The 27,166-nt window shown below is 43.3% G+C and overlaps 2 protein-coding genes across 3 annotated transcripts in view; both read left to right on the top strand.

Moving 5' to 3' along the window:
• The window catches only part of dnaaf1 (dynein axonemal assembly factor 1), a 169,074-nt gene extending 150,158 nt beyond the window's left edge, over window positions 1-18,916 (top strand). For both annotated transcript variants that reach the window (XM_063066575.1, XM_063066577.1), the window contains exons 15-17: window positions 407-475; window positions 3,313-3,712; window positions 18,291-18,916. In XM_063066575.1, coding sequence (XP_062922645.1) covers window positions 407-475; window positions 3,313-3,712; window positions 18,291-18,385 — 564 coding nt within the window. In that variant the 3' untranslated portion in view covers window positions 18,386-18,916. The remainder of the gene's footprint in view (window positions 1-406; window positions 476-3,312; window positions 3,713-18,290) is intronic.
• A 6,963-nt stretch (window positions 18,917-25,879) lies between these two features.
• The window catches only part of LOC134356053 (septin-7-like), a 90,969-nt gene continuing 89,682 nt past the window's right edge, over window positions 25,880-27,166 (top strand). Inside the window, exon 1 of the mRNA XM_063066574.1 lies at window positions 25,880-26,147. Within this exon, the coding sequence (XP_062922644.1) occupies window positions 26,109-26,147 (39 nt within the window). The 5' untranslated portion in view covers window positions 25,880-26,108. The remainder of the gene's footprint in view (window positions 26,148-27,166) is intronic.

Below are 27,166 nucleotides of genomic sequence, written 5' to 3'. Positions count from 1 at the left end.
GATACAGCGCAGAATCGGCGTTTCGAGCTGCACTACCCGCCAACCTCCCGATTTAACTCTAGTCTAGTAATGGGACAAATTGCAAAGACCAATTAATCTGCCATCTGCTATATCTTTGGACGGTGGGAGGAAATGCACACGGTCACGGGAGAAAGTACAAACTCCTTATAGACAGCGGGAATTGAAACTGGGTCGCTGATACTGTAAAGCATCATGCTAACCACTACACTACCAGGCTTCCCCATGAGAATTACTCATCGTCAACATATTCTTATGTCTATCTAACAACGCTGTATTTGTACTCTTGTAGAAGATTTAATTAATCATTTGTAAACATTTAGATGTAAATGCAGTTCTAAACTATAAATAGCCTCTGGACTATGGTTCCAAATTTGTTTCTTTACAGGATCTCCCTGACTTGGAAGATGTGGATAGGTGCGCCCTATCAGAGACTGAATATACCTTCAGCAACAAGGTAATCCACAGAGTTTTCTCCACTTAACTTCCAATTTCTGTATAACTGCCTTTGGCCTCGTCTCTTATGTTGTTGGTCAGGCCGCTTGGTCTTCGAGTTAAGTCAGTATCCAGTACTGTTTATTTCCAGTCTCTACTGTGGGGAATGGATAATACTGGCACACTCTGGCTATGCCTTTCAGAGCTGACATAGAAAACATTTATATTTTTTATAATACTTCCAGAAAATAAACACACAATCCTTGAAGTTCAGGGGATTTCTTGATAGCAGCTGCAAAAGATTATAAGGCATGAAAATTATTTTGCAGTGATAAATAAACTCTCGTAGGGCAGAAGTCGACTTCCAGTCTAGCCCAGTACCCGCTGAGAATTAATGCATTATTGTGTGCAGGGCAAATGTTACCAAAATGATCATTGCTTCTCCAGTGTCTTCCCAACCACTGAGGTCAGACTAACTGGTCTATAATTTCCTTTCTGCTGCCTTCCTCCTTTCTTCAAAGAGCGGAGTGAAATTTGTAATTTTCCAGTCCTCTGGCCCCATGCCAAGTCCAATAATTTCTGAAAGATCATTTTTAATGCCTCCACAATCTCTAATGCTACCTCTTTCAGAATCCTTGGGTGTAGTTTATTTGGTCTGGGTGACTTATGTACCTTTAGGTCTTTCAGCTTTTTGAGCACCTTCTCTCATGTAACAGTAACTGCACTCACTTCTCTTCCTTAACACACTAGAACATCAGGCATACTGCTCGTGTCTTCCACGGTGAAGACTGATGCAAAATACTCATTTAGTTCATCAGCCATCTCTTTGTCCCCCGTTATTATTTCTCCTGCCTCATTTACTAATGGTCCCATATCCACTCTCATTTCTGTTTTATTTTTAACATACTTGAAGAAACTTTTACTGTCCACTTTGATATTATTTCAGCTTGCTTTCATATTTCATCTTTTCCCTTCTAATGATTTTTTAGCTGCGCTCTGTAGGTTTTTAAAAACTTCCCAATCCTCTGTCTTCCCACTAATTTTTGCTTTGTCGTATACCCTTTCTTTTTCTTTTACAATAGCTTTGACTTCCCTTGTCAGTCACTGCTGTACTATTTTACTATTTGAGTGTTTCTTCATTTTTGGAATATATATGTCCTGCACCTTCCTCATTTTTCCCAGAAACTCATGTCATTGCTGCTCTGCTGACATCCCTGCCAGCCCCTCCTTCCAATTTACTTTGGCCAACTACGGCTGTAATTTCCCTTACTCCACTAAAATATTGCTACATTAGACTTTACTTCCTCCCTATCAAGTTTCAAGTTGAACTCAGTCATATTGTGATCACTGGTTCCTTAGAGTTCTTTTACCTTAAGCTCCCTAATTGCCTCCGGTTCATTACATAACACCCAATCCAGTATAACTGATCCCCTAGTAGGCCCAATGACAAACTGCTCTGAAAAGCTATCTCTTAGGCATTCAACAAACTCACACTCTCGAGATCCATTACCAAGCTGAATTTCCCAGTCGACCTGCATGTTAAAATCTCCCATGACTACCATAACATTGGCCCTTTTGACTCGCCTTTTCTATTTGCTGTTGTCATCTGTGGTGCACCTCCCAGACATTGTTGTGAGGCCTGTATACAGCTGCCTTCGAAGTCCTTTTACCCGTGCAGTTTCTTATCTCAACCCACAAGAATTCAACATCTTCTGATCCTATGTCACATCTTTCTACTGATCTGATGCCATTCTTTAACAGTAGAGCCACATCACCCCTTCTGCCTACCTTTCTATCCCTCCGATACAATGTGTAACCTTGGATATTCAGCTCCCAACTACAACCATCCTTCAGCCACGATTCAGTGATGGCCACAACATCATAGCTGGCAATCTGTAATCTTCTGGCATCAATTTAAACATGGATGAAAACATCTCCTGATCACTCTTCCTGTCCTCTCTAATAAATTGCAGCCATCAAATTCTAAATTTGTGTATGTTTACAAAATGCAATTAAGTTGGTCAGTAAAATTATTGAAAATCTTTTCTTTGTACTTTTGTCAGTTAAATAAAGGTTCATGTGAATTAACATATCACATATTTTCATTTTTATTGCATTTTGGAAAATATCCCAACTTTTCTGGAAATGGGGTTTGTGTAAAGGTCACATAATAGTTGGGGTTCCTGAAGATCCACCACTAAAAGTGAGATAGTAACATCGTGAGTGTTGAAGCTGGCGAAATACAGAAGAACACAGCTGCCAGACTAGGTCGGCAGCAGTTAGTGTGTTTCCACAACACGAGCTATAAACCTGCAATCTCATGCACATTAGATATACTGTGGCAGGTGCATCTTTCAAAAGCAGCATGGGTAGCAGTGATCGCCACATAGTTCTTCTGGGGATAAAACCTAAGTTTCCTCTTTATCTGCAGCAATTAACTTCCATTTATTGCACATCCTTCCTCCCTACTTCTTTCCTAACTGAGTTGACTTGTATATTTATCACTTCACTAGCCCATTAGCTTGCTTCCTGTTCAAGTGCCATCCACCCTTGTGGAATTCTTTCTATCATCTCCAGAAGATTTGCCAAGTACTAAAATATTGAAGCCCCTTGTAATTACATGCTGACCTCAGTTTGTAATTGAATTGCCGTAGATAACTCTTCTGCAAGGTACTGTCAACATCATTGATCCTATTTTATTGAATATCTGATGGTTATAACTCACAATTATCTTCATTAACCACTATTTTTAAATTCCTTGAAAGGGATCTAAGAACCCTTTAGCAGATTATGTCTTGGAGGGAATAATAGTCTCAGAAGTAGAAGATAAAATTATAAAATATTCTATTGTTCTTATAGGCAAATCACCATGCAAAGATCAAAGTCCTTGATACTGGATGTGATTACAGTAATTCTAACTCAAAGGATGGAGTTCAAACCAGAAAAGAGGAGATAATTGTGGAAATTTCAGCAAAGCAAAACAAGTGTATTTGTAGACCTTTGCCTGACAAGGAGAAAGCAGATGAAGCTTTGGAAGTAAATTCTGTAAAACAACGGACCAGCAGCAAAGCAGGAAGGTCATTAATTAGAGAGAGAAATCCAGAGAAAGTCACAACTGCAATGAATAGCAGCTTCTTGATGGACTTAACTACCCCATCTGTTCAGGGTGAGGGTGATGAACCTAAAAAGGTACTGATTGAGGAAATTTTCAGCCAACTTGTTACAGAGGACGTCAAGGAAGTTAAACCATCAGTGCAAGGTAAAATCATCGAGAGCCAATAGTGGAAAATAGCCCAGCATAACTTACATTGGTAATTAATTTATTATTGTAACATGTACTGAGATACAGTAAAAATCTTTGCTTGCAACCCTTCCAGACAGTTATTCTGCATTTTATTTTATTCACTCATTTACGGGATGTGGGTGTTGCCAGCTAAGCCAGCATTTATTGCCCATCCCTAGTTGCCCTTGAGGAGGTGGTGACGAGCTGCCTTCTTGAACCGCTGCAGTCCCTGGGGTGTAGGTACACCCACAGAGCTGTTAGGGAGGGAATTCCATGATCTTGACCCAGCAACAATGAAGGAATGGTGATATGTTTTCAAGACAGGATGGTGAGTGACTTGGAGGGGGATTTCCAAGTGGTGGTGTTCCCAGGTATCTGCTGTTCTCATCCTTCTAAATGGTAGTGATTGTGGGTCTGGAAGGTGCTGCCTTTGGAACTTTGGTGTGTTGTTGCAGTGCATCTTGTAGATAGTACACACTGCTGCAACTGCTCGTCAATGGTGGAGGGATTGGATGCTTGTAGAAGGGGTACCAACCAAGTGAACTGCCTTGTACTGGATGGTGTCCAGCTTCTTGAGTGTTGATAGAGCTGCACTCATCCAGGTGAGTGGCAAGTATTCCATTACACTCCTGACCGGCTTTGGGGAGTCAGGAGCTGAGTTACACACCGCAGGATTCCTAGGCTTTGGCCTGCTCTGATAGCCACGATGTTTATATAGTGAGACCAGTTCAGTTTCCTGTCAATGGTAATCCCCAGGATGTTGATAGTAGGGATTCAGTGATACCACTGAATGTCAAGGGACGATGGTTAGAGCCTCTCTGGTTGGAGATGGTCATTGCCTGGCACTTGCGTGGCTCGAATGTTGCTTGCCACTGGTCAGCCCAAGCCTGGATATTGTCCAGGTCCTGCTGCATTTGGGTATGAACAGCTATCACTCTCACCTCAGTACAGAAGGAGAAAAAACAATGTAGAATATGGTGTTACAGTTACAGAGAAAGTGCAGTGCAGGTAGACATATGAAGTTCAAGGACAAAGACTAAATATGAGTGAAAATAAACACTGAATTGGCATCTGGGAATAACCTGGGAGAAATATATAAGGACTGACACTGGGAAATAAACATGGGGAAAAATAACTAATAATTGACAGTGGGAACTATTGAAGGGGGACACTGAAAACTGATTCGGGAAAATTGTGGAGGTGAGAATATCAAAAATATAGAGCATGAAATGATTCAGGGGGAGAAAGCGCCAAGAATTGAAACCAGTGAATAATCCTGTGGAATAAGGACTAAGAACTGAGATGAGAAATAGCATAGCAATTTAAAGCATTGAGTTTGATAGAGGGAAAGAGACTCGAGTCTGAGAGCAGGTTACAATTCACAGGGAAAAGCATTGAGGATTCTTACTGCTTGATAGCCTTTGGCTGAAAGCGGTGAAGTCGATACTGGCAAATAACCTAACAATATCTTCAATGGACTTTTGGACAGCTTTTTCAAGTTAGGTTGCTGCATCCTACACTGCACTTTTTCTGTAACTGTAACACTATATTCATGTGCGTAAATGTTCAGTGTTGGTAAGGCCTTGTGTGCCTTTGCTGTGTCAGAATGCCATGGCAACAACATCTGCAACCCTCCAATTCTCCAGAACCTCTCCCACACCATTGATGATGCAAAGATCATTGCCACAGGCTCAGCAATCTCATCTCTCACTTCCCATCATAGCCTGGGGTATATTTCGTCCAGTCCCAATGACTTATCTAACTTGATGCTTTCCAAAAGATCCAGCACATTCTCTTTCTTAATGTCTATATGCCCTAGCTTTTCAATCCACTGTAACTCATCTCTACAATTGCCAAAGTCCTTTTCCGCAGTGAATACTGAAGCATTAAGTGAATTCATTAAGTACTTCTGCTGTCTCCTCCGGTTCCATACAGACTTTTTCACTGTCACATTTGATTGGTCCATCCTGCTCGCCAAGGCCTTCTCGTGGCCCCTTCTGGCTCTCCTAATTTCATTTTAAAGCTCCCTCCTACTAGTCTTATAATTTTCTAGATCTCCATCATTACCTAGTTTTTTTAATCTTTCGTAAGCTTTCCTTTTCTTTTTGACTAGATTTTCAACTGCCTTTGTCCACCATGGTTCCTGTACCCGACCATCCTTCCCCTGTTTCATTGGAACGTATCTGTGCAGAACGCCATGCAAATATCCTCTGAACATTTGCCATATTTCTGCCGTACATTTCCCTGAGAACATCTGTTCCCAATTTATGCTTCCAAGTTCCTGCTTGATAGCTCCATATTTGCCCTTTACTCCAATTAAATGCTTTCCTAACTTCTTATCTCTCTCCAATACCATGGTAAAGGAGATAGAATTATGACATCGCTGATGTCCTCGCGCTTGCGCAGTCGGGCTTCAATCAAACCCGAGATTGTATGTCCTCCCTGTGAAATGAGTGCGTTTCCTCTGAGCGCATTAGTCCACAGATGTACTGGTCAGTAGGTTAGTTAGTTACTGTAAATTTTACTGTTAAGTCAGTGCGTTGCTGGCAGTGAGTTGAAGGGCCAGAAGGGCTTATTCCATGCTGTATATCTAAATAAATAAATAAACATGTCATGAAATTTGTTGTTTTGTAGCAGCATTACAGTGCAATACATAATAAATAGAGAACTATAAATTACAAAAAGAAATATATTAAAAATAAGTTGTGCAAAAAGAGAGAAATACATAGTGAGGTAGTGTACATGGTTCATTGTCTGTTCAGAAATCTGATGGCGAAGGGGAAGAAGCTATTTCTATAACAGTGGGTCTGTGTCTTCAGGATCCTGTACGTCATCCTTGATGCATTAGGGTGCATGAGAGAAGAGGGCATATCCTGGGTAAAAGGATCATTAATGATGGATGTTGCCTTTTTGAGACATCGCTTTTGAAGATGTCCTGTTCTGGGCAGGCTGATGTCCATGCTGGAGATGGCTGAGTTTGCACCTTTCTGCAGCTTTTTCTAATCCTGTGCACTGGGGCAGATGGTGATGCAACTAGTTCGAATGTTCTCCTTGATACATCCACAGAAATTTGCTAGAATCTTTGGTAACACACCAATTCTTCTCAAACTCCTCGTAAACTGTAGCTACTGTCATGCCTTCTTTGTAATTCCATCAATATGTTGGACCCAAAATCGATCTTCAGAGATATTGACACTTGGAATTGAAACTGTTCCCCCTTTCCACTGCTGATCTCTCGATGAGGACTGGTATCTGTTCCATCGAATTCCCCTTCCTGGAGTCCACGATCTGTTCCTTAGTCTTGCTGACATTGAGTGCCAGGTTGTTGTCGTGACCCCATTCAACCAGCGATATACAGTATCTCATTCCTGTACACCACCTCGTCACCAGCTGAAATTCTGACAGCAATTGTTGAGTCTTTGGTAAATTTCTGGATGGTGTTTGAGATGGATGCCAAGGACAATTACAGGATGACTTAAGAAAACACACAGAAAACGTGAAACTACAGGATAGTTAGCTAAACGTCTGTTATAGGTAAAGCTTTTAAAGTTATTATTAATGATGCAATTGTAGGCCAGTTAGAAAAAAAATTAGGCAAAGTCATTATGGTTTTGCAAATGGGAAACCATGTTTCACCAGCTTTTGTAACTGTTCTTTGAAGAAATTAAATATGCTTGGATAAAGGGGAATTGATGGATTTACTTTGTTTTCCAAATGACATTTGATATTATAATTGCATGTAGCGACTATGCCCCACTTGACTCCCATTTGTCTAGGGTAAACTGTCATTGACTCCACCAAATCTGTAATTGCGTTGGTGTGGATACTGTGTGATTGCACCCAGATAAAAGCCCACGACATAAAATATTAGTCGGTACACGATAGGCAAGTAAGTGATTACACTTTATAAATATTTCTCAGTGACAGGTTAGTAGAAACAAATAAAGGTGCCAAATCAGTAAATTTGTCAGTCCTGTGCGCAAATAATTCGTTGGAGCTCACGAAATTCGGCATCCGTTCCTCCCCTCGATCTCCTCCGAACTCCGTTGACCCTCAGCTGAGATCACTCCTGGTGATCCACCAGAGCGCTCGACTCACGTCCGACCTCTTATCTTCTCCTCCACCAAAAGCCTGCGCTTCTCCGGTTCCCGCACATACAGATAGAATAACATGACTTCCATTGGCTAGCAAATGAATACAAGTCCCGTTATCACTAATTATGACCCAAAAATGCTGCTACAGAGAATTCCTTACCTCAGCAGTTAACAGTACAGAGAAGCCATTTTGTCAGCCTTAACAATTAACATTACAATGAGTATTACTGAGAACCCTACATGCAGAAAATAAAAGATCATGGTGTAGGGGGTAAATATTGGTGTGGGCAGAATATCAAATGGTAACAGTAAGCTAAGTAGGCTTGAAAGGGTCTTTTTTTGGTTGGCAGGAAGAAATGAGTGGTGTGCCATGGTAGTTTGTGCTGGGACCTCAATGTACAACAATTTGTATAAATTACTTGAGTGAAGTCGCCACAAAGGGTTTAAGATAGGTTGAATGAATGGGGAAAAGTCTGACAAATGGATTGTGATCTGGTAAAATGTTAATTTTGGCAACAAAATATAAACAAAGCATATTATCTAAACAGTGAAAAAGATTGCATGGACCTGAGTGTCATGGTGCATAATTCACAAATGGATAGTGCGCAGGTACTTAAAGTAATGAGGAAAGTTAACAGATGTTATCATAGTCAAACCTGCCCAACCCATCTTTGTCAGCAGCCTACTTACCATCAAGCACATACAGTAATTCAGGAAGCTGCTGGAAAGGGGCTAATAACATCATGAAGGATCCTACCCACTCTGTCCATGAACTGTTTGTCCCTCTCCCATCAGGTAGGACATTATGTCGCATCCAGCCAGGACAACCAGACTCAAAAACTGTTACTTTCCTAAGCAGTAAGGCTGGATAACAACTCCACTCACTAATCTACCCCTCCACACCCCCAATCACCACTACTTCATCATTCCACAAACAAGAAAAACGCTACAGACGCTGGAAATCAAAGTACACACAAAACGTTTGAAGAACTCAGCAGGCTAGATAGCATCTATGGAAAAGAAAATAAAACAGTTGACGTTTCCAGCTGAGACCCTTTGTCATGACTGCAGAAAGAGATTAGTAGTCAGAGCTAGAAGGTGGGGAGTGGAGAGGAAGCAGTACAAGGTGGTAGGTGATGGGTGAAATCGAGAGAGAAGGAATGGTGAAGTAAAGAGTTGGGAAGTCAAATGGTGAAAGAGATAAAGGGCTGGAGAAGGGAGAATCTGATAGGAGAGGATAGATGGCCATGTGAGAAAAGGTAGACGGAGGAGCACCAGAGGGAGGTGTGTGTATTACTACTTTATCATTTCCTGTCAGTCTCCTTATGCAATCAATCTATGTATGTAAGCTATCTTATGTATTTATATTTATTGTGTTTTATTATTATTATATATTTTTTTCTCAGTTCAAGCTATAAAACCTGAGGAATGGGCATAGCCAAGCACACCCATTTCTCAAATGCTAGGGACTTTCAGACTATTCTAGTGATGTTTAGTATTGTGGCTTTCTGAAGATTTACATAAATACACTGGACAACAAAGATTTTGTTTCCTGAATACTTTTGGGTATATCTTATGGATTTTGGGCTGCTGATCATGAAGATCATGAAAATTCCCTACAGTGCTTTTTTAAAAAATTGCCTATATTTCTTATTTCAATTCATAATTCAAGTCAATTAAAATGTTGCCCACAATGTAAGCTGAAAAGTCTTGTAGCTTGTCCAGGCTTGCCTGGGCATACTTCAACAGGGTGGATGCTGCATAACAGGACAAGTTTTAGAAAAACAGGACATGGAGCCTAGAGGAACCAGACAAAGATTCCATGATGCACAAGCCAGGAATGGAAAATGACATGGATACTGAGACAGATTTTGAACCCTTTATGTGGTAACTCACTCTGAGTTTAATGACTTGGTTAGAGACTTGGGTTTGTCAAAGGCAAAAGGAGAATTACTGGGTTCAAGACTGCTGTCACCAGACACAAAAATTTCTGTGAAGGATTTTGATATTTGAAATAGATATTTCCCAGAACAACAGATGCCAAGATTAAGGACAGCCTTTTTGTTAGTCCACAAATCAAACAGGTCATCAATGGGAGGCAATTTGAAGAACTTCCAGTGGGAATGGAGAAAATTGCATGGAGAGCTTTCAAGGATGTTGTTGAATATTTTCTGGGCAACTACAGAGCACCGAACTGCACACAGCTGGTCAACAGCACGCTTCAAACACACAAAACCATAAAGTGCAACATGTCATTAAAGATTCATTTTCTGCATTCCCACTTCGACTTCTTCCTTGAAAATCTTGGCACTGTTAGTGACTGATGTGGTGAAATGTTTCTCCAGGACATTGCAGTCATGAAGAAATGATATTGGGGCAACTGGATTCCTTCCATGCTTGCTGATTACCGTTGAGCATTTAAGTAGGAAGCCTCAGACACCGAGTACAAACGAAAATCATCAGCAAAACATCTTTGGCCTAGTTGAGCTATTGTCAAGTGTGAACACTGTTCTGCAATTAAACGCATTATATTCAATAAAAGTTAATTTCTTGTTTCTCCAAATTCTTACATAATACAAATGGTCTGAAATTATATTTGTGTTCTGCTTCAAGCAGTCTATCGTAAACAAAAAAAATTTTGAAGAAGCAACAGTTATGAAAAAATTTGTTGCCTGGTGATATTGATGTGTTGGACTAATTGTTCAATGCTATTATGTAGTGACTTTGGGATTCTTTGAATCTGAATGCATATGCATGCCACAGTTGTAGATATTATTATTGGGACCATGTTCATGTTCCATAGTCTTTCAATTTCCTCTTTTAATTCAGCATATTTTGTTGTTTTGCACTTTTATTTCGTACATTATGTATGTTTGGAATGGCTATATCTAATAGTAAGTTGTTCTTGCTTGTTTATCCCGTATTGTAATATCCAGACAGTAATTATGGATTGTCCTATCTGTAATAATGGATTGGTCATAATATAATTTGTGGGACTCTGACTCAAAAACTGGATCATACTTGTATTTATAGGAAGGTATTGTTTTTTCATGAAGTTGTATTTTAAAGCAAGATTTTGATGAATGGTGTTTGCCACTTGATTGTGCCTGTATAAGTAATCAGATTGAGTTAAACTGCTGGAGGATCCTGTAATGTGTTGGATTGTTTCTGGTTTCACTTTGCGTTTTCTGTTTTTATCATCTTGAATTTGTTGGTCAATTATTATGTATTTTTGATTATTTTTTGTGTTAGCCACCTGGTCCTGTATTGGCACAAGGAATCCTGTTTCTGGGAAGAGGTCTTCAACTCTGAGCCAGGATGCAATGCTACCTTGTCGACATCTCATATGCTCAGATCATGGGGATGGTCATGCTCTTCTATTTGCTAACTTTTTGTTCTGTAGTTATAGTTTCTTATTTTTTCTGGGTTGTGCTTCCGTTTAAGTTTAGTAGTGTGAAAATAAACTGCCGATCATTCAGATAACTTCACAGTGCCCCAGAATACCTGGGAAGATCATGTTGCTCTAAAAGCGCCCGTTACAGTTGAAGTTTCTTGTGCAACATGGCAGTGTGAATATTCTATGTGCCCCTGTTCTGGAAATCATGGTTAATTTTTTTGACAAGAGAAAAATGACCCAAAATAGTTATTATTGCATATCTCTAGTGAAAAATGATCAATGTTCAGAGATTCATCTTCGAATCTGAATGAATATGCATGCCACAGCTGTCACCAATTTCATCAAGACCTGTGTGTATGAGTGTGTGCCTTTGAGAACATACCAGACATTCCCAAATCGATAGCTGTGGATGGAGCAGGAGATTTGTAATTTGCTGAGGGCTATATCTATAGCATTCAAGACTGGGGATCCAGAACCATACAAAAAGTTCAGATATAGCATATGAAAGTCTATTTTAAGAGCAAAAAACTATTCTGATTGAAGTTAGGGAGGGAATCAGATGTATGTCAGCTCTGGCAAGGTTTGCAGGGTATAACTTCCTGCAAGGTGAAACCTAACATTATGAATGGCTATGATGCTTCATTCCCATGCGAGCCCAATGCCTTTTATGCAAGTTTTGAAAGGGAGAATAAAACTGCACATGTGCGAGTTCCTGCAGCATCTTGTGACCCTCTGATCTCTTGTCTCTACCTCAAAGGCCAACATCAGAACATCTCTAAAGAGGGTGAACTCTCACAAGGTGTCGGCACTGATGGTGTACCTGGTAGGGCATTTAAAACCTGTGTCGTCCATAGAACCATAGAAACTACAGCACAGAAATAGGCCTTTTGGCCCTTCTTGGCTGTGCCGAACCATTTTCTGCCTAGTCCCATTGACCTACACATGGACCATATCCCTCTATACACCTCCCATCCATGTATCTGTCCAATTTATTCTTAAATGTTAAAAAAGAACCCGCATTTACCACCTTGTCTGGCAGCTCATTCCATACTCCCACCAGTCTCTGTGTGAAGAAGCCCCCCCCCCCATGTTCCCTTTAAACTTTTGCCCCCTCACCCTTAACCCATGTCCTCTGGTTTTTTTCTCCCCTTGCCTCAGTGGAAAAAGCCTGCTTGCATTCACTCTATCTGTACTCATCATAATTTTATATACCTCTATCAAATCTCCCCTCATTCTTTTACGCTCCAGGGAATAAAGTCCTAACCTATTCAACCTTTCTCTGTAACTGAGTTTCTCAAGTCCTGGCAACATCCTTGTAAACCTTCTCTGCACTCTTTCAACCTAATCCTTCCTGTAATTTGGTGACCAAAACTGAACACAATACTCCAAATTCGGCTTCACCAATGCCTTATACAACCTCATCATAACATTCCAGCTTTTATACTCAATACTTTGATTAATAAAGGTCAATGTACCAAAAGCTCTCTGGCAGGAGTGTTCAAGGACATCTTCAATCTCGTACTGCTGTAGTTGGAGGGTCTCACCCGCTTCAAAAGGGTGACAATCTTATCAGTGCCCAAGAAGAGGAGGATGAGGTACCTCAATGACTCTCGCCCCCAGCTGCACCGACGTCTACTGTGATGAAATGTCTTGAGGGATCGGTCTATAGCCAGAATCAGCTCCTCTCTAAGCAAGGACCTGGACCTGCTCCAATTTGCCTATTGCCACAGTCTGTTTACAATCCCAGCCCTGGATCACTTGGACAAGAACAGTACTTGCTTCTGGCTGCTGTTTATTGATTACAGCTCAGCCTTCAACACAATCATACCTTTAGTTCTAATCAATGAGCTCCAAAACCTGACTTCTGTACCTCCCTCAGCAACTGAATCCTTGACTTTCCTGACTGGTAGGCCACAGTCAGTGCAGACCAGAAATATTATCTACTCCTCTCTGACAATCAACACTGTGCACCTCAATGATGTCTGCTTAGCCCAGTGCTCTATTTTCTCTACACCTATGACTGTGTGGCTAGCTCAAACACCATCTATAAATTTGCTGATGACACAACTGTCGTTGGCAGAATTTCAGATGGCGATGAGGAAAGACATCATAACGAGACAAATCAACTGGTTGAATGGTGTCGTCACAACAACCTTGCACTCATTGTCAGTAAAACCAAGGAATTGATTGTGGGTTTCGTGGGAACACGCACCAGTCCTCGTCGAGGGATCAGCAGTGGGAAGAGTGAGCAGTTTCAAGTTCCTGAGTGTCAATCTCTCTGAAGATCTATCCTGAGTCTGCCATATTGATACAATTACAAAGAAGGCACGGCAGCAGCTATATTCCGCTAGGAGCTTGAGGAGAATTGGTATGTCACCGAAGATTCTTGCAAGTTCCAACAGGTGTACCATGGAGAGCCTTCTAACTGGTTGCAACACTGTCTAGTATGGAGGGGGCATGCACCGGATTGGAAAAAGCTGCAGAAAGTTGTCAACTCAGCCAGCTCCATCATGGGCACTAGCTCCCCAGTATTGAGGATACATTCTAAAGGAGATGCCTCAAGAAAGTGGCGTCCATCTTTAAGAACCGTCATCTCCCAGGACATGCTGTCTTTTCATTGCTACCACCGAGGAGGTGGTACAGGATCTGAAGACACGTGCTCCATGTTCCAGGCACAGCTTCTTCCCCTAAACATCAGATTTCTGAATTGACAATGAATCCATGAGCACAACCTACTAGTTTTTGCTCTTTTCTTGTGCTACTTACTTTATTTATTTCTTAATATATTTCTTATTGTAATTTATAGTTTTAAAAATATTATGTATTGCAATATACTGCTGGCAAAAAGAACAAATTTCCTGACATACATGCCAGTGATAATAAACCTGATACTGATTGTTATCACTGATATGTCGTGCAATGTGCTGATGGAAGAAATAAAGATTACTATAAGTTCTAAACCAAAACAGTGCAAGGGATGAATAATGAGTAATGAGTTAGTCTTCTTCGGTTTGTGAACATTTTGGAAATATGATGGTGAAGTGATAGAAACTGATCTTAATATGTTGAGGAACTATGATGCGGAACTTTTCTTCCGCCGTCTCCGTCTCCAAGCCTACTTCTTCGGCAAAGACTCTTCCTCCCCCACCGATGACCCCTTCTCCCGTCTTCAACCCTCCTCTTCTTCATGGACACCCCGCTCTGGTCTTCTGCCTGCTCTGGATCTCTTTATTGCCAACTGCCGACGGGACATCAACCGTCTCGACTTCACCGCACCTTGTCCCCATTCCAACCTCACTCCTTCGGAACGCTCTGCTCTCCACTCCCTCCGCACTAATCCTAACCTTATTATTAAACCCGCTGATAAGGGGAGTGCTGTTGTAGTCTGGCATACTGACCTCTACCTTGCCGAGGAACAGCGACAACTCGCGGATACCTCCTCTTATTTACCCCTCGATCGTGACCCCACTAAGGAGCACCAGGCCATTGTCTCCCACACTATCACCGACTTTATCCGCTCAGGGGATCTCCCATCCACTGCTACCAACCTTATAGTTCCCACACCCCGCACTTCCCGTTTCTACCTCCTACCCAAGATCCACAAACCTGCCTGTCCTGGCCGACCTATTGTCTCAGCTTGCTCCTGCCCCACCGAACTTGTTTCTGCATACCTCAACACTGTTTTATCACCCCTTGTTCAATCCCTTCCGACCTATGTTCGTGACACTTCTCACGCTCTTAAACTTTTCGATGATTTTAAGTTCCCTGGCCCCCACCGCTTTATTTTCACCATGGATGTCCAGTCCTTATATACTTCCATCCCCCATCAGGAAGGTCTCAAAGCTCTACGCTTCTTCTTGGATTCCAGACCTAATCAGTTCCCCTCTACTACCACAATTCCGTCTAGCGGAATTAGTCCTTACTCTTAATAATTTCTCCTTTTGCTCCTCCCATTTCCTCCAAACTAAAGGTGTAGCTATGGGCACCCGTATGGGTCCTAGCTATGCCTGCCTTTTTGTTGGGTTTGTGGAACAATCTATGTTCCGTGCCTATTCTGGTCCCCCACTTTTCCTTCGCTACATCGACGACTGCATTGGCGCTGCTTCCTGCACGCATGCAGAACTCGTTGACTTTATTAACTTTGCCTCCAACTTTCACCCTGCCCTCAAGTTTACCTGGTCCATTTCCGACACCTCCCTCCCCTTTCTAGATCTTTCTGTCTCTGTGTCTGGAGACAGCTTATCCACTGATGTCTACTATAAGCCTACTGACTCTCACAGCTATCTGGACTATTCCTCTTCTCACCCTGTCTCTTGCAAAAACGCCATCCCCTTCTCGCAATTCCTCCGTCTCCGCCGCATCTGCTCTCAGGATGAGGCTTTTCATTCTAGGACGAGGGAGATGTCTTCATTTTTTAAAGAAAGGGGCTTCCCTTCCTCCACTATCAACTCTGCTCTTAAACGCATCTCCCCCATTTCACGTACATTTGCTCTCACTCCATCCTCCCACCACCCCACTAGGAATAGGGTTCCCCTGGTCCTCACCTACCACCCCACCAGCCTCCGGGTCCAACATATAATTCTCCGTAACTTCCGCCACCTCCAATGGGATCCCACCACTAAGCACATCTTTCCCTCCCCCCCCTCTGCATTCCGCAGGGATCGCTCCCTACACAACTCCCTTGTCCATTCGTCCCCCCCATCCCTCCCCACTGATCTCCCTCCTGGCACTTATCTGTGTAAGTGGAACAAGTGCTACACATGCCCTTACACTTCCTCCCTTACCACCATTCAGGGCCCCAAACAGTCCTTCCAGGTGAGGCATCACTTCACCTGTGAGTCGACTGGGGTGATATACTGCGTCCGGTGCTCCCGATGTGGCCTTTTATATATTGGTGAGACCCGACGCAGACTGGGAGACCGCTTTGCTGAACATCTACGCTCTGTCCGCCAGAGAAAGCAGGATCTTCCAGTGGCCACACATTTTAATTCTACATCCCATTCCCATTCTGACATGTCTATCCACGGCCTCCTCTACTGTAAAGATGAAGCCACACTCAGGTTGGAGGAACAACACCTTATATTCCGTCTGGGTAGCCTCCAACCTGATGGCATGAACATTGACTTCTCTAACTTCCGCTAAGGCCCCACCTCCCCCTCGTACCCCATCTGTTACTCTTTTTTATGCACACATTCTTTCTCTCACTCTCCTTTTCTCCCTCTGTCCCTCTGAATATACCTCTTGCCCATCCTCTGGGTCACCCCCGCCCCCCCGTCTTTCTTCCCGGACCTCCTGTCCCATGATCCTCTCGTATCCCCTTCTGCCTATCACCTGTCCAGCTCTCGGCTCCATCCCTCCCCCTCCTGTCTTCTCCTATCATTTTGCACCTCCCCCTCCCCCTCCAGCTTTCAAATCCCTTACTCACTCTTCCTTCAGTTAGTCCTGACGAAGGGTCTCGGCCTGAAACGTCGACTGCGCCTCTTCCTATAGATGCTGCTTGGCCTGCTGCGTTCACCAGCAACTTTGATGTATGTTGCTTAATATGTTGAGTGTGGGTCTTCAGGCTCCTGTATGTCCTCACAATGATAGTAATGCAAAGAGGAATATCCTGGATGGCGAGGGTCTTCAATGATGGATGCTACATTCTTGACATGGGTGCCTTTTGAAGATATCCTTGGTGGTAGCGAGCATTGTGACCATTATGGAATAGCTGAGTCCTTGACCCTCTGCAACCTCCTGCGATCTTGTACACGGGAGGCTCCAGAACAGGTTGTGATAGTCAGTTAGGATGCTCTCTGCTGTGCAAATTTGCAAGTGCCTTTGGTGATGCACCAGATCTCGCCAAACTCTTAATGGAGTAACACCCCGGGATTGCATGAATGTGTTGAGTCCAGGATAGTTGTTCTCAGATGTTGATATCAAGGATCTTGAAGCTGCCCACCCTTTCCATGGCTAACCCCTTAATAAGGACTGGTCAGTATTCTCATGATCAGTTTCTTGATCTTGCTTACACTGAGTGCAAGGTTGTTGTTGTGACATCACTCGACGAGTCTATGCATCTCACTCCTGTACCTCCTTGTCAGCTTCTAAGATTCTGCCATGAACAGTGGTGTCATTGGTGAATTTATAGATGATGCTGCAACTATGTGTAGCCACACAATCACGGCTGTCCAGCAGTGGACCATGCACACATCCTTGAGATACACCTGTAATGTAACTGAATTTCTAAGTACAGGTCATTCAGTGCACTGAGCTATTGAAAAATAAATGATGCATTATTACGAGATTCAACAATATATTCTGTATTATGCTTTTTTGTACTACCTCAATGTAATTGCATATGGCATTAGAACAAAACATTATTATCTCAGTACATGTGACAGTAATATACCAATAGACAGTTCAGAATGCTGAAGTGTCAGAAAGAAGGTTATAGTTAATTAATGACTTTTAAGGTGATGAAACTCTTGTAATATTGGAAACAATAGCCAGCTTGCTACAAGTAGATCCCAGGAACAAATATAGCTGTTGCTCATTGAAAAAGGAATTCCTAGCATCCTTGGAATAACTTTTCTGTGCCATTTTCCTAAATTATGCCATGAATGTAAGAACAGAAAGGGCCTCAGTTGAAAATCAAAGTTGTTTATACTCATATGCACAGCAGCGTTACAGTTGCATAGTGTCTTAAAAGCAGCATTCACAATGAAAGAATAAATTTTGTCAATTTTTACCAGAAAGACTACAACTACAACAAAATAAGCTCATTTTAATGCAAAGTGATCAAAGGGGCATACTACCTGCTAACTATGGCTGCTGATTCAGTAGTTACAGAAAGTACTAAATCTAAATGTAACTTTATTAAGCTATAGCCATTCTCAAGAGCATAGCCTATATTTTAAACCAGAGCATCAGTACATAATATGTAGATAACATTTTATAAATGTGCATCAGGAAAGGTCACAGACAAAATATTCATTCAGGTGTTTGTTTTCTTTCCTGATCATTTGCAAACCTGAACTTGAAGTGTTGATATCTATTAAGTAAATCTTGTTCACCTTTTCAGAACATGACCCAAAGGACAGACAAATTCAAGAGGAATCAGAAGTTCAGCATCTGGGTCTCGTCAATGTTGAAGATATTACGTTTGAACTAGACTGAGAAATACATGTTTTTAAAAAAAAAAGAATGGGAAAAATCCAGCTCACGGAGGATCTATCTAACACTTAAGATTCCTGTTTGACAAAACAATGTTAATTTTTTTTTGTTAGTTAACAATATTCTGTTCTAAAGTATGCTGTTAGATCTATTTTCCTTTCTTTTTAATAAATTAATTTATATTTATGACTTGACGTTACAAAGACTCAGAAGCCATGTTGTGACAGCAGAAATCAAAGGCGATGGGTACAAAGGGACATGGAGGTGTTTCATGAGCAACTGCTCTCACCGGTTAGTATTTTGAAAGTTCTTGTGTTGAGACTTTTCATGTTTAATAACCCCCTTAGTTACTTTACTGCTTACTTCTTCTGATCACACTACCCATGGATAATCCTCAGTTACTGTTTCAACAGTGCTGATACTTTATTCTGCCTCAGAGACCCAGGTTCAGTTCTGACATCTGGTACTATCTATGTGGAGTTCTTACGTTCTCACTGTGATGACGTAGGTTTCCCCAGGTACTCTGATCTTCTCCCATATCTAAAAGATTGGTGGGTTAATTGGTAAACTGACCACTGCAATGTTTTCCTTGTGTAGGCGAGTGGTAGAATCTGGCAAGAGTTGATGAGAATGTAGGGAGAATAAAATGTGGTTAAATGTAAAATTTGTATAAAAGTCATAGTGGATGACCAGTACAGTCTTGGCAGGCCAAAGAGCCTGTTTTTGTGTGAAACTACTCATGGAACAGGAAAACAGGCTTTCGGCCCATGGTTCTGTGCCAAACTGCACTAATGACATCAAACCCTTAGATTGCATAAGACAAAAAACTGGGTGACTGTAAGGAGAAGGAGGGGAAATGGACAGCCAGTGCAGAGTACACTTGTGGCCGTTCCCCTCAGTAATAAGTATATAACTTCAGATACTATGAGGGGGACAACCTAGGTGGGGGGAGAGCCACAGTGACCGGGTCTCAGGCAGCGGGTGATGAGGGATGCACTGTTGATAGACAATTCCATAGTCAAAGGAACAGAAATGAGGTTCTGTAGGCTCGATAGAGACACCCGAATGGCATGCTGTCTCCCTGGTGCCAGAATTAGGGATTTCTTGGATCAGGTGTATGTATAATGGGGGACTTCAATCTACATGTAGATTGGGTGAACCAAATTGGTAAAGGTGCTGAGGAAGAGGATTTCTTGGAATGTATGCGGGATGGTTTTTTGAACCAACATGTCGAGGAACCAACCAGAGAGCAGGCTATTCTGGACAGGGTTTTGAGCAATGAGGAAGGGTTAATTAGCGATCTTGTCGTGAGAGGCCCCTTGGGTAAGAGTGACCATAATATGGTGGAATTCTTCATTAAGATGGAGAGTGACATAGTTAATTCAGAAACAAAGGTTCTGAACTTAAAGAGGGGTAACTTTGAAGGTATGAGACGTGAATTAGCTAAGATAGACTGGCAAATGACACTTAAAGGATTGACGGTGGACATGCAATGGCAAGCATTTAAAGGTTGCATGGATGAACTACAACAATTGTTCATCCCAGTTTGGCAAAAGAATAAATCAAGGAAGGTAGTACACCCGTGGCTGACAAGACAAATTAGGGATAGTATCAATTCCAAAGAAGAAGCATACAAATTAGCCAGAGAAAGTGGCTCACCTGAGGACTGGGAGAAATTCAGAGTTCAGCAGAGGAGGACAAAGGGCTTAATATGGAAGGGGAAAAAAAGCTTATGAGAGAAAACTGGCAGGGAACATAAAAACGGACTGTAAAACCTTTTATAGATATGTAAAAAGGAAAAGACTGGTAAAGGCAAATGTAGGTCCCCTGCAGACAGAAACAGGTGAATTGATTATGGGGAGCAAGGACATGGCAGACCAATTGAATAATTACTTTGGTTCTGTCTTCACTAAGGAGGACATAAATAATCTTCCAGAAATAGTAGGGGACAGAGGGTCCAGTGGGATGGAGGAACTGAGCGAAATACATGTTAGTAGGGAAGTGGTGTTAGGTAAATTGAAGAGATTGAAGGCAGATAAATCACCAGGGCCAGATGGTCTGCATCCTAGAGTGCTTAAGGAGGTAGCCCAAGAAATAGTGGATGCATTAGTGATAATTTTTCAAAACTCGTTAGATTCTGGACTAGTTCCTGAGGATTGGAGGGTGGCTAATGTAACTCCACTTTTTAAAAAAGGAGGGAGAGAGAAACCGGGGAATTATAGACTGGTTAGCCTAACGTCGGTGGTGGGGAAACTGCTGGAGTCAGTTATCAAGGATGTGATAACAGCACATTTGGAAAGCGGTGAAATGATCGGACAAAGTCAGCATGGATTTGTGAAAGGAAAATCATGTCTGACGAATCTCATAGAATTTTTTGAGGATGTAACTAATAGAGTGGATAGGGGAGAACCAGTGGATGTGGTATATTTGGATTTTCAAAAGGCTTTTGACAAGGTCCGACACAGGAGATTAGTGTGCAAACTTAAAGCACACGGTATTGGGGGTAAGGTATTGGTGTGGGTGGAGAATTGGTTAGCAGACAGGAAGCAAAGAGTGGGAATAAACGGGACCTTTTCAGAATGGCAGGCGGTGACTAGTGGGGTACCGCAAGGCTCAGTGCTGGGACCCCAGTTGTTTACAATTTATATTAATGACTTGGATGAGGGAATTAAATGCAGCATCTACAAGTTTGCGGATGACACGAAGCTGGGTGGCAGTGTTAGCTGTGAGGAGGATGCTAAGAGGATGCAGGGTGACTTGGATAGGTTGGGTGAGTGGGCAAATTCATGGCAGATGCAATTTAATGTGGATAAATGTGAAGTTATCCACTTTGGTGGCAAAAATAGGAAAACAGATTATTATCTGAATGGTGGCCGATTAGGAAAAGGGGAGGTGCAACGAGACCTGGGTGTCATTATACACCAGTCATTGAAAGTGGGCATGCAGGTACAGCAGGCGGTGAAAAAGGCGAACAGTATGCTGGCATTTATAGCGAGAGGATTCGAGTACAGGAGCAGGGAGGTACTACTGCAGTTGTACAAGGCCTTGGTGAGACCACACCTGGAGTATTGTGTGCAGTTTTGGTCCCCTAATCTGAGGAAAGACATCTTTGCCATAGAGGGAGTACAAAGAAGGTTCACCAGATTGATTCCTGGGATGGCAGGACTTTCATATGAAGAAAGACTGGATGAACTGGGCTTGTACTCGTTGGAATTTAGGAGATTGAGGGGGGATCTGATTGAAACGTATACAATCCTAAAGGGATTGGACAGGCTAGATGCAGGAAGATTGTTCCCGATGTTGGGGAAGTCCAGAACGAGGGACCACAGTTTGAGGATAAAGGCGAAGCCTTTTAGGACTGAGATTAGGAAAAACTTCTTCACACAGAGAGTGGTGAATCTGTGGAATTCTCTGCCACAGGAAACAGTTGAGGCCAGTTCATTGGCTATATTTAAGAGGGAGTTAGATATGGCCCTTGTGGCTACGGGGGTCAGGGGGTATGGAGGGAAGGCTGGGGCGGGGTTCTGAGTTGGAGGATCAGCCATGATCATAATAAATGGCGGTGCAGGCTCAAAGGGCCGAATGGCCTACTCCTGCACCTATTTTCTATGTTTCTATTCTCAAGGGTGAGGGTTAGCAGCCAGAAGAGTACATGCTGGCACCGATGACATTAAAGGTAGACAAGGTGAGGAGGTCCTGAGGAGAGATTTCAGGGAGCTAGGTAAAAAGCTGAGAAACAACCTCCAGGGTAGCAATCTCTGATTTGCTGCCTGCGCCATGTGCCAGGGTAAGAATGGGATGATTTGGCAGGTGAATGTGTGGCTGAGGAACTGGTGCATCATTGGGATCTCTTCTGGGGAAGGTATGACCTGTACAAAAGGGATGGGTTACACCTAAACCAGAGGGGGTCCAATATCCTTGTGGGCAGGTTGACTAGAATTGTTCAGATGGGTTTAAACTGATTTGTCAGGGGGGTGGGAACCGGAGTGATAGTGTCGAAGATGGGGGAGCTGGTTTACAAACAGAGGCAATGTGCAGTGAAGAGAGGCTGTTGATTAGGCAAAATTGCAGTCAACAGAATGAGTTGCAATGTAAAATGCAGACAAAATGGAAAAAGGTGAATACAGGACTGATAGTGTTGTATTTCAATGTGTGCAATATACGGTATAAGGTAGGTGAACTTGTAGCACAGTTGCCATGTATGGTGTTGTAGGCATTACTGAATCATGGCTGAAAGAATATAATACCTGGGAGCCTAATCTTCAAGGATACACATTGTATCAGAAGGAGAGGCAGGAAGGCAGATGGTGGCAGTGGTGCTCTATTGCTAAAAAGGTGTTGAATCATTGCGGCTGGAGCGAAGGAACTGCAAGGACGGAAGTTGTATACGGACCCCCAAACAGTAGTAGGGATGTTGTCTATAAATTACAGTCATCATCATCATCAGGTGCCGTGCCCAGTTTGAGCTTTGACTGCATGGCCCACACACTCCTGTTTCAGGTCAAGTGGATCAATTCATTGGTATTCATTTCCAGTTCTCTGGCTGCTGTCTCCATCATCATTTGTCTTTGTCTTCCTCTTGCTTTCTTCCCTTCAGTCTTTCCCATAATTACCGTGCATTCTAACTCCTCTTTCCTAATCACGTCCAATGAAGTTACGTTGCCTTTTCATGATCTCATACATTATTTCTCTTTTTGTGTTTGCTCTGTTCATGACATCCTCGTTAGATATTCATTTCGTCCATGATATTCTTTGCATCCTCCTCAAATCTCTGCTGCTTCAATTCATTTCCTCATGTTACTAGATATTGTCCAACATTCTGATCCATATAACATAACTGGATAAACGTGACATTTCAGTACTCTGAGGCGAATTGTCATGCACAGTTTACTGTTGGTCAGTATACTCTTAATTCTCCTAAAGGTGTCTTTTGCCATCCCAATTCTTCTTTTGATGTCCAAGTCGCACCTGCCATCTGATGTCATCCAGCTTCCTAAGTAGCAAAAGTTTTGTATTTGTTTTATGTCTTCCCCGTTTATTCTCAGCCTGCAGATAGGATTCTCCTTTTTAGATATCACCATACATTCTGTCTTTTTGCAATTGATTGATAGACACATTTTTGCACTTTCTTCAACAACTATATCAATTAAGTTTTGTAGTTCTTCCTGCGTACTTGCAATTAACAGTGTCATCGCATATCTGAAATTATTGATGTTTTCACCGCCAACTTTGTTACCCGAGATGTCTCTTATTTTTTGTAATATTGTTTCACTGTACACGTTAAACAAATCAGGGGAGAAACACCCTTGTCTAACACCTCTCTTGATTTTTGTAAACTGACCCACTTCTCCATCTATTCTTACAGCGGCAGTTTGTTCCCAGTACAGATTTCTGATTAGGCGGAGGACTTTGGAATCTAGATCTAGAGTTTCCTGAAATATTTCAGGAAACTTACTGTGCTTCACTTTATCAAATGCTTTTGTGTAGTCGATAAAACAAATAAACAATTTTTTTGCACTTGAGTAGCTCATTCTGATAGTATCTTTAACATCAATATCGCGTTTCTTGTACCTTTGTCTTTCATAAAACCACATTGTTCTTTACCTATTTCAGCTTGTATCTTACTTTTAGTTCTTATCATCAAAATTCTTAGAAGCATCTTAGTGACTCATTAAACTTATAGTCCTATGTAATTCACATTCTGTTGCTCATCTCTCCTGGTATTTTTCCAGTCTCATAAATGTCATTGATGAAATCAGTAAGTTTTTCAATTCCATAATCTTCAAGGGTGATAATTTGTTCTATTACTAATTCATCAGGACCGGCTGCCTTTCCTTTCTTCATCTTATTTATTTATTTACAATTGAAGTAAGGAATAGATTTCAAAGTCTAGAAATAGGATCTGTTGAAGATGATAGCAATCATGTAGAAATGAAGTTCAGCTCTCTGAAGGATGCCTTGGTAGAATCAGCAAAGTCAGTGATCCCTAAAAAAGAAAAAAGCACAAAGAATAAATGGATGACAGACGAAATCAAAAATCTAATGGAAGAAAGGAGACTGAAGAAAGCAAATCCTATAGAATATAAATCCTTAGATAAAAAAGTTAAAATCTTATGTCAAAAAGCCAAAGAAGAATGGTTAAACCAGGAATGTGAGCAACTAGAAAGATCCAAAAAGGTTACATCAACAAATCAAGAGTATCACTGGTAAAAAGCACCTCTGTTCTTCAGGGGGTTGTTTGAAAGCAAAGGATGGTACCATTATCATAGAAAAAGATGAGATTATGAACAGACGGACTGAGTATATTCAGGAATTGTTTGAAGACGATTGAGGTGAAAAACAAGAAATTAAGAAGTACATTGAAGGTCCAAGTACTTTAAAATCTGAAGTTTGTAATGCAATAAATAAATAAATAAAATTACAGTGGAAGATAGAAAATGCATGCCAGACGGGCAATGTTAAAATAGTCCAGTCACAAACAAGAGAAAATCTGCAGATGCTGGAAATTCAAGCAGCACACTCGAAATGCTGGAGGAACTCAGCAGGTCAGGCAACATCGATGGAAAAGACTACATTGATGGCAGGATATAGTATTAATGGTAAGACTCTTGGCATTGTGGAGTATCAGAGGGATCTTGGGGTCCGAGTCCATAGGACACTCAAAGCTGCTGCGCAGATTGATTTTGTGGTTAAGAAGGCATACGGTACATTGGCCTTCATCAACCGTGGGAATGAGTTCAAAAGCTGAGAGGTAATGTTACAGCTGTATAGCTCCCCCTCCCCTCTCCCTCCCCCCTCCCCCCTCTCCCCTCCCCTCTCCCCCCCTCCCCTCCCCTCTCCCCCCCTCCCCTCCCCTCTCCTCCCCTCCCCTCCCCCTCTCCTCCCCTCCCCTCCCCCTCTCCTCCCCTCCCCTCCCCCTCTCCTCCCCTCCCCCTCCCCTCCCCTCCCCCTCCCCCTCCCCTCCCCTCCCCCTCTCCTCCCCCTCCCCTCCCCCTCTCCGCCCTCCCCCCTCCTCCCCCCTCCCCCCTCCCCCTCCCCTCCTCCCCCCCCCCCCCTCCCCCCCTCCCCCCTCCTCCCCCCCCCCCCCCTCCTCCCTCCTCCCCCCCTCCCCCCTCCCCCCCTCCCCCTCCTCCCTCCTCCCCCCTCCCCCTCCTCCCTCCTCCCCCTCCCCCTCCCCCCCCCCCCCCCCCCCCCTCCCCCCCTCCCCCCTCCCCTCCCCTCTCCCCTCCCCTCCCCTCCCCCTCTCCCTCTCCTCTCCTCCCTCTCCTCTCCTCCCTCTCCCTCTCCTCCCTCTCCCTCTCCTCCCTCTCCCTCTCCTCCCTCTCCCTCTCCTCCCTCTCCCTCTCCTCCCTCTCCCTCTCCTCCAACCTCCCCTGCCCCCATCTCTCCCCCTCCCCTGAGCCAATCAACAGCATCCTGACCTGATTACGTCACGGGTAGGGCCGCCTGTGGTTTGTGAGCCCACGCGGGTGACGTCAGCCGGGAGGTGTCAGAGACGGGAGTGTGTGTCGCGGGGTGAACGCGCACGAGCACGCGATCGGGAGCACGCAGAGTGAAGCTCGGAATCGGGGGCAGGTCGGCGGCCGGGCCGGGCCGGGCGGGGCGGAGCGGAGCGGGATTGCGCTGGGCGTGGTGAACGCGTTGGAGCGGAGCTCGAGTGAGCCCTGGTGAGGGAGGCCGCGCCGTTCTGCCGCCGCTACCCCTGGACATCGGTCCTCGTCCTGCCATGATTGAACGGCCCGAGACTGCCGCTAGCGGCCTTACGGTGAGTGGAGGAGGCCCGGTGATGGGGCCCCAGGCCAGGTGGTGAAGGGTGACAGTGGCAGAGAGCAGGTGGATGTCGTGGGAAACGTGAGGCAGACCTGCAACATGGTAGGAATTGCGGGGTGGGGGTAGAGTGGAGGAGCCTGTGAGTTACGGGTCCGGTGGGATGTTTGGGGGTTGGAATAGGTTACTGGGCAGTCTTGTGCAAGGGTTGGGTGGTGATGTGAAGGCTCAGGGTGATGCTGAGGATGCTGGAAAGATGAGGGAAGGAGATGTAATTCTGAGGGTGAGATGATGTAAGATGGGCTGTGTGAGAGAGATTTGTAGTTCTGGGTAGAGATAATCGTGGAGAGGAGAGAGGACTGAATTCTGTTCAGCAGTGACTATCCCCAACCAGTTGACAAGTTGTGTGTTGGGTGTGTGAGCATCTACTGCTGAGGCTGATGCTACCTACTACTTGCCCTAGACAATGACCAGCATTGTTTGTATTATTCTGTTCTAGTCTCCACTCTGACCACACTTTCTTCTCATTCCTATCTGCACACCAACCTTTCCCTGTGCATGAGTCCCTGACTTGTGGAATATTCCCAGCAGGTCAAGCTATATCCTAGGGAAGAGAAATTGAATTAACGTTCAGGTCTGAGACCCTTTGTCGGAACTGGGCAGAAGAGGATAGGAACTCGTTAAACTACAGTGAGGGTGGAAGAAGAATCATCTCTGATAGGGTTTGAAAAATAGAGTGACCAGAGGGATAAGCTGTAAGAAAGGATGTTTGGTCAGTTAGTCAGTGGCAGCAGTTGGAGAACATGGGCAGAAGAAATGGAGGAGTTGTGAAATCGAGGTCAGTCTGGGCACATCCTCTACTTCCAGAGGGAAAGGAGTCAAGATTGTTTAATTTTGGCCTGTTAGCTAACTCTGCTAACAGCCACATGACTCGGCAGTGAGAATGCTACCTTAGGTAAGCAACTTGTGTCTGGGGTCAGTAAGATTTGGGTTCAACCAGACAGGAAAGGTGGAATG

This window comes from Mobula hypostoma, chromosome 14 (genome assembly GCF_963921235.1).
Source record: "Mobula hypostoma chromosome 14, sMobHyp1.1, whole genome shotgun sequence".
Taxonomy (NCBI): domain Eukaryota; kingdom Metazoa; phylum Chordata; class Chondrichthyes; order Myliobatiformes; family Myliobatidae; genus Mobula; species Mobula hypostoma.
The sequence above is the reverse complement of the archived record's forward strand: the minus strand, read 5'-3'. Positions and strand labels throughout refer to the sequence as shown.